This window comes from Anolis sagrei, chromosome 1 (genome assembly GCF_037176765.1).
Source record: "Anolis sagrei isolate rAnoSag1 chromosome 1, rAnoSag1.mat, whole genome shotgun sequence".
In the NCBI taxonomy this organism is placed as follows: domain Eukaryota; kingdom Metazoa; phylum Chordata; class Lepidosauria; order Squamata; family Dactyloidae; genus Anolis; species Anolis sagrei.
In genome coordinates, this window is record NC_090021.1 from 290,273,575 (window position 1) to 290,294,924 (window position 21,350).

General features: G+C 41.1%; 1 protein-coding gene across 2 annotated transcripts in view; it reads left to right on the forward strand.

The window, feature by feature from the left end:
* CCDC9B (coiled-coil domain containing 9B) overlaps positions 1–21,350 on the forward strand; it is an 80,379-nt gene that overhangs the window by 40,001 nt on the left and 19,028 nt on the right. For both annotated transcript variants that reach the window (XM_060760313.2, XM_060760319.2), the window contains 5 exons: positions 1,761–1,835; positions 10,698–10,882; positions 12,329–12,384; positions 13,716–13,769; positions 16,978–17,083. In XM_060760313.2, coding sequence (XP_060616296.2) covers positions 1,761–1,835; positions 10,698–10,882; positions 12,329–12,384; positions 13,716–13,769; positions 16,978–17,083 — 476 coding nt within the window. The remainder of the gene's footprint in view (positions 1–1,760; positions 1,836–10,697; positions 10,883–12,328; positions 12,385–13,715; positions 13,770–16,977; positions 17,084–21,350) is intronic.

Below are 21,350 nucleotides of genomic sequence, written 5' to 3' on the forward strand. Positions count from 1 at the left end.
TCACAGGAACAAAAAGTGAGGTGAAATCTTCTGAACAGGGGCACAGATAGCAAAACAAACACAAGGCTGCTATCCAAAGGTAGCTAGCTATCTAGATATGATTAGAACAACACTTAAAAATGTATCTGTTCTGACTTAGGACTCTTCCACACAGCCCTATAGCCCAGAATATAAGGCAGAAAATCCCACAATATCTGCTTTGAACTGGGTTATTTGAATCCACACTGCCATATATCCCAGTTCAAAGCAGATAATGTGGGATTTTATTCAGCTGTGTGGAAGGGGCCCAAGATACAAATTGAACTGAAGAACAAACTTACAGAACCTATCTTGTTCATATGGAGATTGCCTGTATAAATATTTCAACTGGACTTAAGCAAAGCAGTGTGTGACTTTATATGGAAGGATTCACTACTTAATCTGTATTTTGATTTTTCTTTCTCCACACTGCAATTTGGTGCATAGTTAGTGTTAGGAAATTTTCCCAAAAAAAGAAGCGCACCCATAAATACAAACAGGATACTTAATTGAGCAGTCAGCTCACAGCAAGCAGAAGGTGAAGTGTTGTGGCTGCAAAATAATTCTTGAACTTAAGAGACAAAGATCAGAGTTCAATTTTTAAAGTTTCAAAAGGTTTATTTAAAATATATAAAATATATATTTATATATAAAATATATAATAACTATATTGATAGAAAAGAATTGGGTCTAAGATTTTCTCTAACTCCATTTCTTATAAGGTTCAAAAACAAGACGAAAAAAATCTCCAAACACTCAGTTTCTTCAAATACACAGAGAAGAGAGAGGTCTGCATGTAAAGGTGGAGAAAGCAGAAAAAAGGAACACAAGGTTTCAGTTAGAAAATCACCAGTAGGTTTCCATGGCCAAACAGAGATCTGATTGCTGGTCTCCCCCAGTATCTTGATCCAACACTCAAACCACTGTACCACATTATCTTTTAATCCTATGTATACATTTGCACTGTATAATACATAAACGTGTTGTGAAATTTCATTTTTAATCATACAATATATTTATAATATCCATCATATGAAAAAGTGGTGAAAGAGCACTCTGTCATGGTACCCAAGTGGGCTGCATTTAAGGACTTGGCTGGCAGCATGCAGGTGACAGGTTATACACCTCTGCTTCAGCTTAAATAACCAAATAGCAATTCTGTGAGTTAAATATGCTTTACATTAAAGATTACTTTTGGAGTGAACCCATCTGCAATGTTTTATTTTTCAGTAGTGAAAACACTTAGCTTTGCTTGCTGTTATGCCTCTTATCCTATACCCATACTTGTTCAGTGACTACAGGCATGAGCTTAGCAGGAGTAAAATGGCTTTGTTCCCCTCCGTGCCTTGTCTCTTTCTCTCTGCTCTGTTTCTTCTCCCTTGCCTGAATCCCACCTTTGACTGAACATGCTTTTATTGATGGATAAGACACAATTTTTAACTATAGCTCTACTTTTGCTTTCTGGCATCAGGGTGGACTGGAAGGTAATTGGTAAGATGTTTGCTGTTTTCCTTTCCTTTTGCATTGTGTTTCACAACATTTTCCTTCCCTCTGTTCTATTGTAGTTAAATCTGCTTGACACCAACAATGCTCCCAGTCTCAATCCCCCCTCTCTCTTGCCTGTTCCTAAAATTTGATCCTATATTTTTCCTGGCAAGGTCATCTCTGGCCCAGCCCGCATAATTTGAACTGAAGCTGCTTTGATCCTGAATGAATCAATGTCACCTTCTGGATCCTTGCAGGTGGACGAAAAGCGACCAATGGAGAGGAGGTGGTCAGAGGGAGACAAGCATGCTGTGAGTGGAGTCATCAGAAAGGTAAGAATGGTCTTTCAGGCCATGATTTGAATCTGACCTGACGGCAAATAACAACAAGGGTGCTTACATGCACATCCTCTTGATAAAGCATATGCTGCTTCAAACAGTGGGGCATGAATGATGATGATGATGATAATAATAATAATAATAATAATAATAATAATAATAATAATAATGCAATCCTGCATTGTCACACCATAGTGTAAACATCACTGCATGTAATCTATATACTGAGTACTATCAAATGATGCAACATATGAGAATGGATACATGTGTTCTTTCTTTTAAAAATGGATTAAGAACCAAATCTCTTACAGAAAGGAGTTCTGTACAATAATATTTTTGTTTCTTGACAGGAAAGGTTATCAATCAATCAAATAGTTTATTGTACAAGCCTGAGACAAATAAGTAGAGATACAGGGTGAACTGAAAAGGAAAAGTTATCATCCAAATGCCTTTGATGGTTCCTCTTTTGCAGTTGTTTTTCCCTCCCAGCTGAATATGGATGACTTTCATTATTTTTCTGATTTGATGTTCAGGTTGAAAGTAGGCCTTTCAGGGGAAACTGTTTCTCTTTTCAAAACTGAATTGTGATAATATCTACTTTTTTCAACCTTTCTTTTTAAAGGTATCTTGGTTGCTACTTCAGCACTATTCTTTTGTGCCCATTTATTGCACTCTTTCTTCCTTTATGCATAAGAAATAATTCCTGGCCAGTTAGAGGATGAGGAAAAGAATAGGAAGATGGCACTGAGCTATATGGTCAATTAGATTGGGCAGAATGTGATGATCATGTTATGTGGCTAGTTAGACCTGGAGATTTTCTGCCTGTATTTCCAAGAGATTTGCAGGATTTTTTGGAGGCAAAGCTGATGGAATCATTACAGAGGTTGAGAGTGATGTTTTTAGACCAGTGATTCTCAACCTGTGGGTCCCAAGATGTTTTGGCCATCAACTCCCAGAAATCCTAACAGGTGCTAAACTGGCTAGGATTTCTGAGAGTTGTAGAGCCAAACACCTGGGGACCCACAAGTTGAGAACCACTGTTTTAGGTAGTCCTTGTTTTGCAGGCATACAGTAGAGTTGGAAGGACAATAGCTTTATAAACAACATCTTGCAATGCCAAAAATAAAGCTTAATGGTGTAACACTAGAAAATGTTGACCATTTCCGCTACCTGGGCAGCCACCTCTCCACAAAAATTGACATCGACACCAGCTTCTTTTCGAACAAAGCAGAGTGTTTGAGAATGGAGACATTCGTACCTTTTTCTTATCCTGTGTTCAACTCACATTGAAGAGCACTATGGACATGAGTTATACAATCATCCCAGTGCCAGGAGAAAATGGTTAGGGATTGAAGACAGGAAAAACAAGAAGCTGGTCATTGGGCAAATCAGCCCTCAGCCTGGTGCAATGAGAACTACATTCCAGCTGAAAGTTTTCAAGTGTTATTCAGCACACAGAACGCCAGAGGGTGCAGAAAGCACAGCATGACCTTGGGTATCCTTCTGCAAATGAAATGTTTTCACAGAGATAATGAACAAAGTTGATTGCCAGGTCCTATCAAGATAGACTTTTATTTCTAGTTCAGTATCAAAGCACATGATGCTTTGCTCAAGTTCAAAATGTATGGGTTATGTTAGCCACCGTGGCAAAAATCCTCAATCTGTGAAATGTCTGTTCAAGGAAGACTGTTTCCCGTACTTTCAGACCTAGTTGTTGTTGTTGTTATTCTGTGCCTTCTTGTCATTTCTAACTTTCAGGCGAAATAACCATAGAGGGAGTTTGCCTTTCCCTGAAGCTGATGGAGTGTGATTTGTCCAATGGATTTCATAGCTGAGCAAAGATTTGAACCCTTGTCTCTAGAGTTGTAGTGCAATGATCAAACGACCCCATGCTGGCTTTCTTTTAGACCTTCACTATAGTCCAAACTCTTTCACTGTTCTATTAGAACATGTGATGAAAATCGTATGTGACTCATGCTCCTTGGGAAAAACTGGGGAGGATGTGTTCATGAAGACATTCACATATGTTAATGTTAAGAAATAATTATCACAGCTTACACCAGTGACTTTTGTTGGGACTGCAGCTTCCAGAATCCCCAACCTGCTACCTAGGAATCCTGTGCATGGTCGTCTTAGTAGGTCTCTTTTCCATGTTCTCTGAAATACGCATCAGCCTTGGTATGCATTGGGGTGACTTTCCACCAGTGGCCCTGTGCAGAACAGGCTCTGGAAGAAGGAAAGACTGGCTCCCTTGAGCCAACAAACGCTCTTAATTAACAATGCACAAATTAAATCAGCTTTCCCCTCCCACTGAAGTGCTTCATTAGAGAGCTGCTCCACCTGGGTCCCAGCTGCAGCTCCGGCAATGCTGGGAGGCTGGCTCATTCTGCTCCCTTGTGGCCCAGGAGCCCAGCTGTGGGCAGCCCAGCTCAGCAGGAGACTTGGCTCTGAATGGTAAACAGGCTGCCTTCCAGATGATGAATTGCTGCTGTTTGTGGACTTGACCAAAAGCAAAGAAGCCTCCAGTAAGAGTTGGGAGGGCTCCGGACGTCTCCTAGTACACACCAGACACATGATTCAGTGGTTTGTAAGGCTGCTCTCCTCCTTCCAAGCCATGCTTTCAATTAAAATGTTATATTGCACTATGTTCTCTACAAGGGCAGCCAAAAAGGGATCTCATGTATGTGTGTGTGTGTGTGGGGGGGGGGGCACTCCTGTTGTTTATGTGGCCTGTGATCCCTCCCGACTCTTCAGATCCAAAACAACTTGAATTGCTTATTCTTGAAGTCTCCAGGAACTGCAATTCAACTTTTAAATAAGCTGGAATTCCCTCCTCCCCAGCACTGTTTGATATAAAAACTGAAATTTTGTTTAAAAGTCAGGCACTTCCAGTTTTATTTTGTTTTTTTCACTGTCTGACTGGGCCATGGGAAATTTGGGGATTTAGTGTAGTTGCTCAGACTTAGTGTAGTCGCTCATCCCCTCTTCTCCATGTAACTTTCCAGACTAGGAGGCAGAATGGGATTTTAAAAAGCCATCAACCATTTCTGAGAGTTTTCCTTTTGTCCAGCATGCTATTTTACTCAGGATAGTAAAGTGTTGATGGACATTTACAAAACCAATTTCTTTGCCTTCAATGGTTTCTATCTACCTGGACGTTACTCTGAACCGTGCTCTGACCTACAAGAAGCACTGCCTGAATATCAAGCAAAAAGTGGGCGCTAGAAACAATATCATACAAAAGCTGACTGGCACAACCTGGGGATCACAGTCAGATAAAGTGAAAACATCTGCCTTTGTGCTATGTTACTCTGCTGCTGAGTATGCATGCCCAGTGTGGACACACATCTCATCATGCTAAAACAGTGGATGTGGCTTTTAATGAGACATGCCGCATTATCACAGGGTGTCTGTGCCCTACATCACTGGAGAAATTACACTGTTTAGCTGGTATTGCACCACCTGACATCCATAGGGGAGTAGCAACCAATATTGAAACACCAAGGCAGTGACATCTCCAGCCCACCCCCTGTTTGGGTATCAGCCAGCACGCCAACGACTTAAATAAAAAAATGATTTCTAAGATCTACAGAGACACTCGCTGGAACACCTCAGCAAGTGAGAGTCCAAAAGTGGCAGGCTCAAACCCAGAACCTCAATCAATGGCTGGTACCAAATGAGAGACTCCCCCCTGGGCACACAGAAAACTGGGCAACTTGGAAGGCGCTGAACAGATTGCGCTCTGGCACCACAAGATGCAGAGCCAACCTTAAAAAATGAGGCTACAACGTGGAGTCCACGACATGCGAGTGTGGAGAAGAGCAAACCACAGGCCACCTACTGCAATGCAACCTGAGCCCTGCCACATGCACAATGGAGGATCTTCTTGCATCAACACCAGAGGCACTCCAAGCGGCCAGCTACTGGTCAAAGGACATTTAATAGAATACCAAGTCTGAAAACTTTGTGTTTTGTTTGTTTGTTTGTTTTTAATGCAATATAACTGTTTTGGTTCTCTCCTGACACGACAAATAAATAAATCTACCAGTCATGTAGAACAGTCTCCTGTAATCTGGCCCCTTTCCAATGTGTTGTACCACAACTCCTATCTTCTCCAGCAGGCAACCGAGCCAGTTTGGAGGGGATGGATGTTATAGTCCAGTACATTTGAAGGACACTACTTTCAGAAGTTGCTGTCTTTGCATGTCACATTCAAAACATCTATCTGCCCAACAAGAGGACTGGACCTCTCTCTGAAGTTCCCCAGATTTCTCCCCAGTGATTGATACATTACTTGTGCATGGTAGATGAGTTTTTTTCAAAGTTCCTCTGATATAAAAGCCTCTGATATTTCTTCCCCTACTGTCTTGAGCCCTGACCTCCCATATGTAGTATGTGATGTATGTACACCAAGCATGGGCAAACTTTCTAACTTGGGGGCCATATGGTGGAGTGGGGTGGGTGGGCCGGGAGGGAGGGGATTCTCCCCAAGTCCCCTCACTGCCCCTTCCTCCCCTTCCTCTTCTCTTTTGCAGGCAGAAAGTGAAGGAAAGATGCAAAACATTTGGATCTCGAAAGGGTTGGTCTTGGTCAGGATGAGATGGTGGACGGAGGAGAAAAAAGTGTATCCATGAGACCCTGAATTGCCTACTCCTGAGATAGAATCCTAGAAGAGACCCCCAAGGGCCATCAAGTCCAAACCCCTGCCATGCAAGAAGGCACAATTAAAGCACTCCTGATAGACAGCCTCTGTGGGAAGGCCTTCAGAGGAGGAGACTCCACCACACTCCCAAGCTGCCTATGCCACTCTCCAACAGCTTTTACTCTCAGGAAGTTCTTCCTAATCTTTTCACTCAAATCTCTTTCCCTGCCATTTGAAACCATTGCGCCCTTATCTCTAGAGCAGCAGAAAATCAGTTTTCCCCCTCCTCCTCCTCCTCCTCCTCCTCCACCTCAATGGGACACCCTTTTAAATTTTGAAACATGGTTCTCATATTCCTTCTCTATCTCCTTTTCTCTCCACTAAACATCCTTCAGGAGGAAAGGGGGAAAGAAAATGAGAAGGAAAAAATTTCGGATCAGAAGAATGGAAGGAAGGGAAGAAAGAGAGGGAGGGAGGGAATGAAAAGAGAAGGAGGGACAGACAAAAGGGAAGAAAGGAAGGAAGGAAAAAGAGGGAGAGATGGAAGGAGGGAGGAAAGAGGGAAGGAATGAAGGACAAAAGGGTGGAAGGGAAGAAGAGGGGGAGAAAGAGGGAGGGAAGGAGGAAGGAAAGAGAGAAGGAAGGAAGGAAGGATAGGATGGCGTGAGAGAGGGGGGCCTGAGAAAAGAGCCCCCAACCTGGGTTTACCCATACCTGATGTATACAGTCATGGAAAGCAATGAGAGGAGAGCGCAAGCAATGAGAGGAGAGCGCAGAAAGGAAGCTTCTAGAACAGTGGTTCCCAACCTGTGGGTCCCCAGGTGTTTTGGCCTATAACTCCCAGAAATTCCAGCCAGTTTGTCATCTGTTAAGATTTCTGGGAGTTGAAGGCCAAAAGATCTGGGCACCCACAGGCTGAGAATAACTATTCCAGAAGATTGTTTAGATTGTTTAGTCTCTGTGAGGAAGAAAGCATGGAGGCTTGCATCAATAGGAGCATAGTGTCTAGATCCAGGAGAGTCATGCTACCCCTCTATTCTGCCTTGGTTAGATCACACCTGGAATATTGTGTCCAACTCTGGGCACAACAATTGAAGAGAGAGATATTGACAAGCTGGAATGTGTCCAGAGGAGGGTGACTAAAATGATCAAGGGCCTGGAGAACAAGTCCTATGAGGAGCAGTTTAAAGAGCTGGGTATGTTTAGCCTGAAGAAGAGAAGGCTGAGAGGAGACATGATAGCCATGTATAAATACATGAGAGGAAGTCATAGGGAGGAGGGAGCAAGATTGTTTTCTGCTGCCCTGGAGACTAGGACACAGAACAGTTTCCATCTGAACATTAGGAAGAACTTCCTGACTGTGAGAGCCATTCAGCAGTGGAACTCTCTGCCCCAGAGTGTGGTGGAGGCTCCTTCTTTGGAAGTTTTTAAACAGAGGTCGGATGGCCATCTGTGGGGGGTGCTTTGAATGCAATTTTCCTGCTTCTTGGCAGGGGGTTGGACTGGATGGCCCATGAGGTCTCTTCCAACTCTATGATTCTATGATTCTTACAAAGCCCAACAAGCCTCTTCTGCTTTCCCACATTAGGCCCTTCAACCTTCCACTTCCCCATCTTTATGGGGACGGAGTTTGTGGGCCCCCTCAGCTCCCTTTGGAAGCAAAGTAGAAGTCTTGTTGTTCGGTGCCTGCTTTGCCCACCCACACAGGTGGGTCTCCTTGACAACAGGTTCCTCGGGCTCTAATTTTCCTCCAGCCTATTTTGATCGGCAACAAAATGCCAAGGAGATTAATTCTTGTTTGGAGTAAGGCTGGGGGTGGCCGTCTTTGAAGGGGAGAAAATATGGAATATCAAGTTTCCCGCAGGCAATTCACGTCATTGGGCTTGCTGTGCATTCAGCCATCCGCTGTGGGGCCTGACGGTATCAGAGAGCTGGTGGTTGGCTCCTGCTCTTTGTGGGCATGTGCTATATGTTCATTGCATGGTGGGTTTGTTTTGAGGACATCCCCTCCCCAGTTTTTGGTTGTGCGCTAAAGCTTTGAACATGGAAGGAAGGCTGGCATTCAGCTGTTAGAGCACAAAATGGAACAGTAAATCATGAAGTTGCAAGCAGTACAAGCAAACAATTTCCTCCTCAGAGAACATTGTTCTGACTTGTACACTGAATGCTCATTATGCATGCTGTGCCGTTGAGCTCACTATACTTGAGGGACTAACTAGCAACAAAGGAATATAACACACAATTAGGTAGCATAGCTCTGTAGAGTACCTGAGTGGCAAAGGGTCTGAACCAGAAAGTTCCTGACTTGTATTTCTTCTCAGCTAGCTCCTTGTGATGTTGCTTTGCCAACCAACTCTCTCACAGCCTCGGCATTCCCCTCTATTATGGTGTGAGTTTAATTGACTAGCCTTCCTCATAGGTATCCCTGTTAGGGTTCGTGTGAAGTAGCTTTGCCTGAAATCGGGTACTTCCCAGATATTTCAGACTACAACGCCCTTCAACCTTTTCCAGTTTCAGTGGGATGGATACTCAAGCCGAGGTTTCAACCTGAATTTAAAAGGAGCTGTCAAAGGTGCTGAATCCTAACTCCAAACTGGATTCTAAACCTCAGATGCTTCCTTTAAATTCCAAGCAAAAACTCGGAACAGATTGGCCACCCAATGAAATAGAAGACATTGCCTACCACTATTTATTTATTTATTTATTTGTTTGTTTATTTATTTGCCACACTTGTACCCCACTCTTCTCACCCCGAAGGAGACTTAGGATGGCCTCACAAAGGGAAAATTCAATGCTGTATAAAAATATACATATAGGTAAATAAACAAATGCATTCAAATCAACAGAGTTAAAAACATAAACATTAAAACATCAGTTAATGTCACAAAATCCAAATCATATTCCAGGTCCAATCTGAGTAATCATTCCGTTATTTGTAGTCTCTTACTGCGCTGCTTACTGACCGAAAGCTTGTTCCCACAGCCAGGGCTTTAGTTTTTTTCCTGAAGGTCAGGAGGGAGAGTGCTGATCTAATTTCACTAAAGAGGAAGTTCCATAGCCAACAGGCCACCACTGAGTAGGCCCTGTCTCTCATCCCCACCAGTCGCACTTGCGAGGGGGGTGGGACTGAGGGCAGGGCCTCCTCCAACAATCTTAGCCTCTGAGGAGGATTATAGAGGGAGATACATTTGGACAGGTAAACTTCTAACAGAGAAGTTTCTACTCCGCACTTCTGTGACTCACCAAGCCAAAAAATGATTACAGCGTAATGATATGCTGCAGGAAATTTTCATAAAGTGTATGTGAATGCAAATCCAGAAAAAGGATGTAAGGCATCTTTATAAAAGCATATTTGTTTCAGCTGACCTTTTAGAATTGACTGCTGTATTACTTTTTTGCAGTGTTGTTCTTGTTTTGTTTGTTTCCTTCTTTATTGTGTATACTTGTTTTCATGCCCTGTTTGAATTTTGATATCTGCTATTACACCTATGAAAAGTGATACCAAAATATTTTAAAAACAAAACACAATCCACAAAAGAGAGATACCTTTATTTGTCAATACATTTATGATGTGAGTTCTGAAGCTTCTACGTTTTCCAGAATCATTGACCTTCTAGTTGTTCTGGACTACAATTTCTATAATCCTTTTTCATTGACCATGCTGGCTGAGGCTTTTGGAAACTGAAGTCCAAAGCATCTGGAGATCCAAAGGTTTCCTGCCAGTATTCTGTGTGATATGATTTTTACATGATACAACTGTGCTGTGACCACACATACAACCAGCAGGTATGTTTTCTAGTCACAAATAAATAACTATGCTACCCAGGGGTGTAATAAAGAAGAGGGAGCAGACTTGTTTTCTGCTGCCCTTGAAACTAGGACTAGGAGCAATAAGTTCAAATTATAGGAAAGGAAATTCCACCTAAACATTAGGAAGAACTTCCTGACTGTAAGATCTGTTCAACAGTGGAACTCTCTGCCTCAGAGTGTGGTGGAAGCTTTTAAACAGAGGCTGGAAGGCCATCTGTCATGGATACTTTGATTGTGCTTTTCCTGCATGGCAGGGGGTTGGACTAGATAGCTCATGTGGTCTCTTCCAACTATTATTCTATGATTCTATGTGACCACAACACAAGGAAACGAAACATAGACCACTCTGTGCATGCAGTTGGGGGAGAGCTGGTTTTAATTCTCTACCCCTTTGTTTTAATTAGGAGAGAGGGAAATCACCCCAGAAGAGTCCAGGGGACAAGAGTTGCACATTGACCGGAAGGGAGCGATCAGAGTACATGCGATGGAAGAAGGAACGGGAACAAATCGACCTTGAGCGTCTGGCCCGCCACAAGAACGCAAGGGGAGAATGGCGACGGGCTTGGGATGTTGAAAAATCAGATTGCATGTAGGTCGTCTTCACACCCAACACAACACTCTACATGCAGTAGCTTCTGCAAAGAGGTCAATGGTAGAAATAATATTCTGGTGGAAACTTGAAAGTTGGCTAGGAAGTAATATCTCTAATCACACTCTCGGGTTGAGTGTTATCTGCGGCTTTTGATTGCAAGAGAAAGAGGATAGTATATCAATATGTCTCTGTCTCAGTACATGGCTCAGAGTCAGTGACCCACAGGGGATCCATTATAATGTCGGATCTATACAACTGATAAAGCAAGGAGGCATTTGAAGATGTTAAGGAAAGAGCCCCTTAGGAAAAAAGATACCATAACTTCTTTTCATTCTCACAAAAAACCACTCTGATTTGTGGGAGTCCACAACCTCCATTACCGAATAAATTTCAGACCTTCCGGAAAGCATTCTGATGAGATATATGGCTTATGATGCTCACAATAACCTAGTAGAAATACTCACAGAATATTCAGTGAGGCCTTTCCCTAGGATCAAAATGTTGAGTGAGGACTAGCTGACTTCATTTAGACTGAAAGCAATAAACTTGTGAAAGTGATTGTCCCTAGGTTCAAGACTGGCAAGATACTGTTTCCAGAAACCCATAATCTAGCTTTAGTTCAGAAATATGTAGCTTTTTCATGGCTTTTCAGTAGTTTTATTTATAGTAGCTAACTAAAAACCCCTGGTAGCACAATGGGTTAAACCCTTGTGCTGGCAGGACTGAAGACCAATAGGTCAGAGGTTAGAATCTGGGGAGAGTGTGGATGAGCTCCCTCTGTCAGCTCCAGCTCCCCATGATGACATGAGAGAAGCTTCCCACAAGGATGGTAAAACATCAAAACATCAGGGCGTTCCTGGGCAATGGTCTTGCAGATGGCCAGTTCTCTCACACCAGAAGCAACTTGCAGTTTCTCAAGTCGATCCTGACACAAAAAAGCAGCTAACTAGAATCTCTTTGTTCATTATGCCATCTTCTGAAAGAAAAATAGAGAAGCATCTTTCCTTCAGTCTTTCTTTGTTCATTTTCCAGAAGCATCTGATTTGCAACTTTGGGGAAAAAAATATTGGATTCAAATCAAGACTCTCCAACCTTAGTTTCCCTGACCTTTTGTCATGGTTAATGACTGACCATGGTAGGGGTTGTAGTTCAACAAAATCTGGGAACACAAGTTTGGGAATCACTGGATTAAACAGAGTCAAATCTGATCCAGTTTTTTAGAAGAAGAAAAAAGTTTTCCCTACATAGCTTTTTGCAAAGTGGAAGGGTCAAAGATGCAGTAGAATTTGCTATTAAAACAAACAAGATGACTTTGTAAAAATACTTTACTTGTAAAGGGCCAATTCATAGTCAATTTTCAGTGTAAATACAAACATGCACAGATTTTTCAGTATTTTCTCATTAAACTTTAAAGTTGAAATAGTCTTTTATTTTCCTCTGCAGGTTTGAGGATACAAAGGATGGGGGACCAATCCTGGAGGGTGCACACAGCAAGAAAGGTCAGGAAAGTTTTTTTTGATACTTTATTAACCCCAAATATGTTGATGCTGGTGTTAAAAAAAGTTCAGTTTTTTGATATTTCTCTCTCACACACACTTTATTTGATTTCTTAAAAAAAAAAACCTGTTCTCACACCTTTATATCTCTGGCAGTGTGGCTTTGTTTTGAAAAATATTTCTTCGAACACATTCAGATTGTCCAAAATCTCTGGGATTTTGGCTAGAGTTGTACTTGTACTTATACTTATCAGGATTTAAAAAAAATGCGTATGAGAAAGCTTCTGTCCCTGAGCTTGATTTTTGAAACATGTACTCACTTCATAGCTGCAGTCAAAGTACCTACTAGACTTTAATATGATATATCAAACTTCAATTTTTGTGGTGCAGTTTCCAAGAAAATTGAGTCTGTTGTGTTTTTCTAAAATCTAGATCAGGATAGGTTAAGGGTAATTTAAAAGGTTATAATAATTAAGAGGGTGTGGGAACCAGTTAGGAATTATTTAGAGAATGTGCCAAGATGTGTAGTGGAAAAATTAAGATTGAGATTGATATTTCAAATGTAACTTCTGTAGTTTGCTGTATAAATTGCATGTACAAGGAGGGGAGGAGGGGAGTGGGATAAAACAATAAAATAACAATTTTTAAAAAGGTGAAAAAGTGTAGAAGATGGGACAGGTTACTGGGGTAAAAAGCATTGTCATTATTTTTAAATGCCCAGTATTAGTTGCTGGGGCATATGCTTTCTGACATGACAGATCCCTTTTATTTTTTGTGAATACCACAATCCCTACTCAGAATGGGGGATGGATAGTTTACTCCTGAGTAAGTGAATAGAGGAACCATCTCCCTTTCACATTCCCTGGACCACCTCCAATCTCATTCACTGTTACCATTCCTGCTGCTTCCCCTTCGTCTCCGGGTAAGGTCCTATACCTGTCCAGCTTTGGGGACATGCAACTCTCTCCTGTTTCCTTAGCAGCAGGATGGTCACTGTCAATTTCTCATGAATTTCCAAGGCTTGATGTAACTTTTTATACCCAGGGCAGGGTTTAGAGTGTTGCTTTTTCCTGTCCCATGAGATTCCAATATAGGCAATATCCATTGCTTTGGTTCCTTCTGTACTTTTGGACAGTCGCACTCATTACGTGTTATGTGATGTTTGCCAAAAAGGTCAGACTTTCCTCATTACAGTTACCAGGTTAAACATTCCTGAATGCTGGACTATAGCAATACCTATAATTTTGAGTGTTTACATCAGGAAACTGTGCTGTGTTGGGGGATCCAATAGGGAAATTTATTGTCCTATTGTTTTTGTGCTTTGTTCATTCAAGGGGGAAGAAATGCCCGCAAGTCCCAACATCGATCCTTGCCTTCTGAAGGAAAAGGTAAGTTGAAATCAACTGGAATGTGAAACCTGTGAGCCTTTTCAGAGCAATGTCCAAAAACATTAAAGAGAGAAGGATGCTTTAGTCAAAAAACTATTTCTCCCCTAAATACTTATTTTTCCAGGCTTAGAATGTTTCCTTTGTAGTTTTTATCAAGCCTTCAGCTACTGTTTGTTATTTTTCACTTTTAGACCAGTTTTGACTTATGGAAGCTCTGTGAATGAGAAATCTCAGTGAACTCCACCCATGTACACAATAGATCAAGACTTGCAAATTCAGAGCTGTGGCTTCTTTGATTGAATCAATGCATTTGTAATACTGACTACCTCTATTTCTACTACCTTGCACTATTCCATGTTTTATTACCTTTTTCAATGAGCCATGTCATTTCATGATGTGTTTCAAATATAGTAGCATCCATTTAATTTTTTTTTTTTGCTTCTAGTCAGAGTTCAGGTTTGATTTCCTTTCGGACCCTTATATTTGTTATCTATCTATTTATTGGATTTATATCTCACCTTTCTCCTAATCTGGGATTCAAAGTATCTTGCAATAATGTGAAAAAGATCAATTTAAAACATTAATTTAAAAAAGTTAAAAATTGAAAATATTATGGCATGGATGGTTCTGGCTTTGATGTTTAATAATAGCATTACAGATAATGTTTTGGGGTTTTGGGGTTTCTTTTGGAGCTGCTTATGTTGCTTCTGCTGCTTGGGTGGTGGCCTGTGACATTCATGCTTAATGGAGTTGTTTGAGAAACTGAGAAAAGAAACTGAGAAAAGAAAAAGCGATAATTCCACCCACCCGGTATATTTATCAGTCTTATACAGCCTCGGCTCTTTCTCTGTTGGGGATGTATAGCTGGGCTGGCAGCCAAGAAGAAAGCTCATGAACATCACGGCAGAAACCATGGATGCAAGAAGGAATGCTGGGAATGGCACCATAGGAGAGGCTGTGTGGGCATATTGTGGGGATTATAGTTACAAGAACAAGTAAAATTAAGCTGTACTTCCAGGGTGGCACAAGAAGGTTGTACTGCCTGGGCTTTATGGCTAAGGAGTATGAAGGTGTTATTGAATACATTTCAGAGGAAAACTGGCAAAATTACTTCTGAGTATATATATATTTTTACTATGATCACCCTATGAAATTCATGGAGATCACCATATGTCACCATGTAAATTGAAGGCACATGTGTTCACACACACAATGTACAGAAAAATAGTTGAAGGAAAGTGCCCACAAGATATTTGGATGACTATAGACAACACCAGGACACTTGCCTGAATTATTATTATTATTATTATTATTATGTTTATTTATATCCCGCTTTTTCTCTCCATAAGGAAACTCAAAAGTGACTCAGAGGTGCAAGGGAAGTGCCCACAAAAATAATATTTGGATGACTAAAGACAACACCATTAAAAGCATTACAATACAATTTGCATTAAACATCATTAGTATTAAAAACAATTCAGGTTAAATCCATAAAATATTAAAAACCATAGCAGCCCCTGACATGAACCAGTATGAAGAGGACTGAAAAACACACTTTGACTCCTGAAGTTCACTTGTGATACATGTTATATATCCGCCAATTTCCCCATTGCCCTCTTCTCTAGGGACTGTGCAGACTGAAATCTATTCAGAAAGGTTCAGCATTCATAGATCTTGTATTTTTAGATTTCAGCTTCCATTTGTTCGAGGCAATGATCAGAACCATGGGAATTATAGTCCAAAATGCCTCAAGACTGTCAGGTTGAATGAAGCTGATGCACCATATGCCTCAAGGTTATGCAGACAGACATTCTTCATCTTCGTCCCTGGCCGTTGCTAGTAGTACTCTCTAATGAGCTGGAATTTCTAAGTCCCATTGCTATTGGGGCCCACTTCAATCAGGGAAGCCATGTTTGCATGGCAGAACAGAGCAATGTAAAAGCAGTGGGCTACTGGAACCTCAAACACATTTTTTCCCATGTGTACAGAAAGTGTGAGCCATTGTGGCAGGTCTGTGAGCCACTTTTTTCCACCTGGACCTCCAAGCTACATGGACTACTAATATTTTTTTTTTTAAAAAAAAAACAAAGCAATAAGAAAACAGAAGTGCACTTCTGCTTTTGAAATATGATTTTCAAAAGTTACAAAATGCAAGAGATCTCCTACAACATATTTAAAGAGTGAGTTGCCACTCCAGGAGAAATATACAAAGGGATCTTACAGCACCTTTGAGACTGATCCAGAGAAGGAAGTAGGCAGCACAAACGTTTGTACATTCAGGGCATGACAACACTGGCTACTGGCCACTGATGCTTGACTGGTCATGGATTGACTCATGATGGCAGCCACATGCCTGAGGCTGAATCCTGTGCAATGCCACATTGTTCTCCTCACAGAGTAGATGGGCTGGCTCCACATTGGTACCACTGGTCTGTTGGATTTTCTGCATCATTGCCACCACTTCCTCACCAACCTTAGAGCTCCATGGAAAGTCTCTCCAGTGTGATGTTACTTCTGAAAAGGTCTGAAATGGTACCTGAGCATGTGTTTTAAAAGAAAAGGTTACTCCCTCCTCCATGTTGATTGCATGGGGAAGGGAGATGACCTTGAATTCTGCCATTGGACAACTTATTGGGCCAGATGAGGCCTAGTCCAGTTGTCAGTGTGGCAAAAATAAACCTAAGTTACTCTGGAGTTTCTTGGAAACACTAGATTTTCTCAGTCTTTGCTCTGCAATGAACAAAGTCAAGCTAAGACCAAAAAAAGAAAGATGGATCATCCCCAGAAGTAGCTGTACGTCATCTGGAATGCCAGTACCTTCTTTGGGATGAGTCCACCTTTTTGTTGTTATAGATACAGCCTATATCTACTTCATCAAAAACATCTGATGACATAGAATTAGTCTAAAAAAGCTTATGGTAAAAACATTTTTCTCTCAGTCTTAAAGGTGGTATGAGATCCCTTTATATACTGATCCAGATGAACACATCTATGTCACTGAATTTTATCACTCCAGGGGAAGCAATTCATTATTTCCAGAAAGTTGTATACAATCCTTGGACTTCACTTTGCACCTTAGGCATTGATGATGATAATGCTTTATTTACAGGCCACCCTATCTCCCCAGGGGGACTCAGGGCAGCTTCCAGGCATAAAGGCAAACATTCAATGTTGAATGGATTAGCTCTGTATATGGCATCTTTTTCAGGTGGAGGACAACACAGACGGAGCACAAGCGACTCTGCATCCAGAACATTGCCAGTCATGAGCAGTAAGGCCAAGGGGAAGGATAGACTCACTGGCAGAGCCAGAAGGTAGGGAAGCAGCTTTCAGTGGAATTTTGTTGTCTGGACTTGTTCTTTGCCTCACTTTGAGAAAGAAATTGAGTTACAGGACAAAAATAATTTGTCTTTATTAAACATTTATTATTACAGCATCTGCTAATTGACCTAGATTGATATTAAAACTGCATTTCTTAATGAAAACAATATATTTTGATTACAGAGAAATCCCACACATCTTCACTTGCTTTCTCCTCTTAATATAGGAGCAGGGCAAAGGGATTTACTGCTATTATTTCCACAACTAACCTGGCCCATTTGTATTTTCATGGAGAAAATAAGCTAGAACATAAATGGGGAGGGGGGCATTTCCTGCTTTTTTTGTTCTTGTTTCAGGAGCAACTTGAGAAACTGCAAATCACTTCTGGTGTGAGAGAATTGGCCGTCTGCAAGGACGCTGCCCAGGGGACTCCCAGATGTTTTCATATGTTACCATCCTTGTGGGAGGCTTCTTTCATGTCCCCACATGAGGAGCTGGAGCTAATAGAGGGAGCTCATCCATGCTCTCCCTGGATTTGAACCTGCAACCTGTCAGTCTTCAGTCCTGCCAGCACAAGGGTTTAGCCCACTGCACCCCCGGGGCTGCTGGTTATATCAGTAACTTGGCATTACTGTATTTTCTTTTTCCCTACTCATATCTCCCATTCAGCTCTAATTAATGATAACAGATAACAGGGTTATTTTCTGTGCAAAGAGCAAGAAGGGGTGTCAGAAAAGGTGTGTGTGGAGAGGGGGTGATGATGTCAGTTGAAGAGCAACTCTTGGAGTGGAGCCATGCACCCATCACAGCATCCAGCCTATCCGCTTGATCTTTGGTGACCCATTCTGTGATTCTATAGAATTCCTATCCTTATTCCTATCCATTGCTGCCACCTCCTCCACCATATGAATGGTTTAATTCTTTGCTCTCAAAACTTTGAGTGACTGCCTGTTAGCTGGTTCCATGGTTATTCATTAGCAATCTTTAAAAAGATTTTGAGGGCAGAGGGAGTGGTTCATTGAATGCACATTTCCTGCAATCGGAGTTATACTGATGAATGTAAACTATGCATACATTGGTTTGCTCTATTTTGTACTATGTTAATGGAACTTCATTAGATACCTTTTTAAAAAGATGAAAACAATACATGTGTTGCTCCACATATGTGGGTTTGACTTGTTTCCAGATCTGATTACTAGAAAATTTGATCAAAATATTTTTCTAGGAATCTCTAGGTCCTCTAGTGCGACTCTATGGTCAGCTTAGACCAGATGTTGACCATAGAGTCACACTGGAAGATAATACAAGTAATAATAATAATAATAATAATAATAATAATTTATTTATAACCTGCCCTCTCTCCCCAAAGGGACTCAGGAACATTTCCAAAAAATAACAAAAATGGAAAACATTCAATGCCCAAAAACAGACAAACAACAATCAAGGCATAACATGAAATAAAATGAACGCAATATAACTTATAAACAACCAAAAACAGGGGCTTAAACTAAATAAACATAATAAACCTAAGGAGTCAAATCAATTAAAACACAATACGTTAAAATCTAGAGATTCTTAGAGGGATCACCTCTCTAGGTCTTCCAGTGTGATTCTATGAATCATAGAGCCATGCTGGAAGACCTAGAGAGTCATACCACTTCATCACACTGGGATTTTTTCTCCCTTTGAAGCACTTTGGTCCCTGCTGAACACTATCACTTAACACTCGGCAGACCCTGCCCCATTTAACATCAAAGTGCCAAGTAAGTGTTGAAGACGTTTTCTTGGCAACAACGGAGAAATAAATGGGTTTCAGGTAGCTCCAATGGAGCTACCCACATTTTTTAAGTTATTTCCCCTTTGTAATGGGGGAAAGGGCAATATGTGTTGCTACCCTTTCTCTCATCTGATGGGGACAGGGCGCAAACGCATCTTGTTCCATCCCTCACATGTGATGGGGGAAGGAGGGAGGGCACATGGGGCACCACAAGGTGCCCTGTGCACCTGCCATTTTGCCGTCAATTGCCAGTGAAACAGCACACCCCCTCAACATGTGAAGAGGTCTCCAGAGATGCCTTCTTTTAGGTAATAAAAATAGTATTTTTTATTTGTGGCTTTTCCACTTTTAGGGGTATCCTGTGCCCCTAACTCTAGTGAATGTGAAGAGCTGACTTCTAGCTTAGTGGCAAAAGATGTGCTTTCCCTAAAAACTTTCCAACTTCAGTCATCGGCATCTCTCAGTAAATGGTCAGTTAGCAATTGAAGGAAACTGCTACAGTTCTGATATGTGGATAGTCTCTGAGCCATAAAATTTATTTGGTAATGCTGTCAATCATTATCCTAGCCTTACAAATGTCACAGTGTTGACGTAAGAACAAAGGCAATACGGAGTGTGATGCACGACATCTTGAGCATAGATGACAAAAACGGGAACATCGCTAATGAATACATAATTAAATTAGCTGTTTTTTATAAACTTGAAAACAAATGTAGTTAAATAGCATTATTTTACAACTTTTGCCCTCTTTTGTAGTTGCTGGACCTCACTATCATACCAATACAATTGGATAGTTCAACTGTGAAGTATGGGCTAAAAAATCAGATCTGCTCTATAAGTCCCTCAGGCACGTTCCATCTCTGTACATTTAACCTTAGACATGTCCTTGGGTGCACAACAAAACAACTGCAAACTATTTTCATAGCTACAGGAGGAGGGATTTTTCTGCCATTATGACAAGTCATCATCATGCATGGGAAATGGACATTATTCCAGGAAAGAAATGTTGTTGTTACTTGTTTGTGGTCATTAAATGTACTCCATGTGCATATTTACTTATTTAAAACATTTCTGTTTCCTCAGAGGCTTTCCAAAGGAAGTATTTTAACAGTCTACACAAAACAATGAACTATAAAATGCATAACATATTTTAAAATTGAGCTTGAGAACCCTACTATTATTTTGAACTACAGTCCTATGTGTCCCCTAGCCAATGTGATCACTGGTTATGGTTGCTATGAGTTTATTGAAGATGCAGACTAAAATAAATAATTTTCCAAGTTCCAACAAAAACAACAACAGAAAACATTAGACAAAAGTAAAGGCCACATATACGAGATCAATTTGCATGCATTTTCCTGTAGAAAATAGAGGGGGGAAACACTCAGAGAGGAAGAAATGTATAGACTGCAAGATGTAGACTTCTCCATAGAAAAGCCCCCCTCTCTTGTGTCTTCCAACCCAACAGATTTCAGTAACACATATGTTAGTCAGGTCTGATTTTGATTGTATTGCTGTTTGTGCATACTGCACTGTGCTAAGTTCTGTGATATTTTAAAAGAAATACAATAAATTATTAATAATACTGTAAGCACACGAAAATCTGGAAACTGATTTTCCTCCTTTGCTTGTTGGTACATGTCAAATGCAACACATTCTAGAATACACTCTCTTTTTTAGACTTCACTCTCAAGCTTCATCAGACAGTTCCATAAATCACTGGCACATGTTCTTAGTCAAATGACAAATGCCTTGGCACAGAAATTGGGTTTTTATGATTTTATGAATCACAGTCTAAACAATCAGTTTGTTAAAGATTAATGGATTCTGCTGGGTCTCAGAGATTAAGAGAATAACAATATGTATAAGATGAAGTTTGTTCCAGGAAAGATATTGGGATGTCAGCTGGGTCACTGTGCTGAGAGGGAAGAAGGGGAAGGCATGCTGCTTCTCCTCTCTTCTCGACATAGCAACCCAGCTCGGTTCTGTGACAAGAGGAGAGGCCAGGCCAGGTTTGGTCTGGCTGGAAGGTGCGTGGCTGATGAGCCACGCAGCTTCCTCTCCTCCCCTCTCGGCACCATGACCCAGCTGGGTTGCTATGCTGAAAGGGGAAGAAGTGTACAGCTGGTAGAAGCCTGCAAAGGGCTTCTTTCAGCCCCATGCCTTCTCGCCAGGACCCTCACTTAAATATAAGTCGAGGGGGCCTTTTTCAGCATTAAAAATGTGCTGAAAAACTAGGCTTATACTTGAGTATATAAGGTACCTCTTGGTCAGAGCTATCAAAAATACATGAATGACTACAACAGGAGGTCTGCTGAGCCTTACTGATCTTGCTTTGAGCATTTCTTGAACAAAAAAAGTCTGCAAATTTGTAGCTCATGCCATCTTTTTCTGTACGCTCTGAAGTCAAATTCCAACATCTGCATCCTTGTGTTAAGTAGGATATTCCTCAAAAGAAACCAGAGAGGTTAGAATGCTTTTTG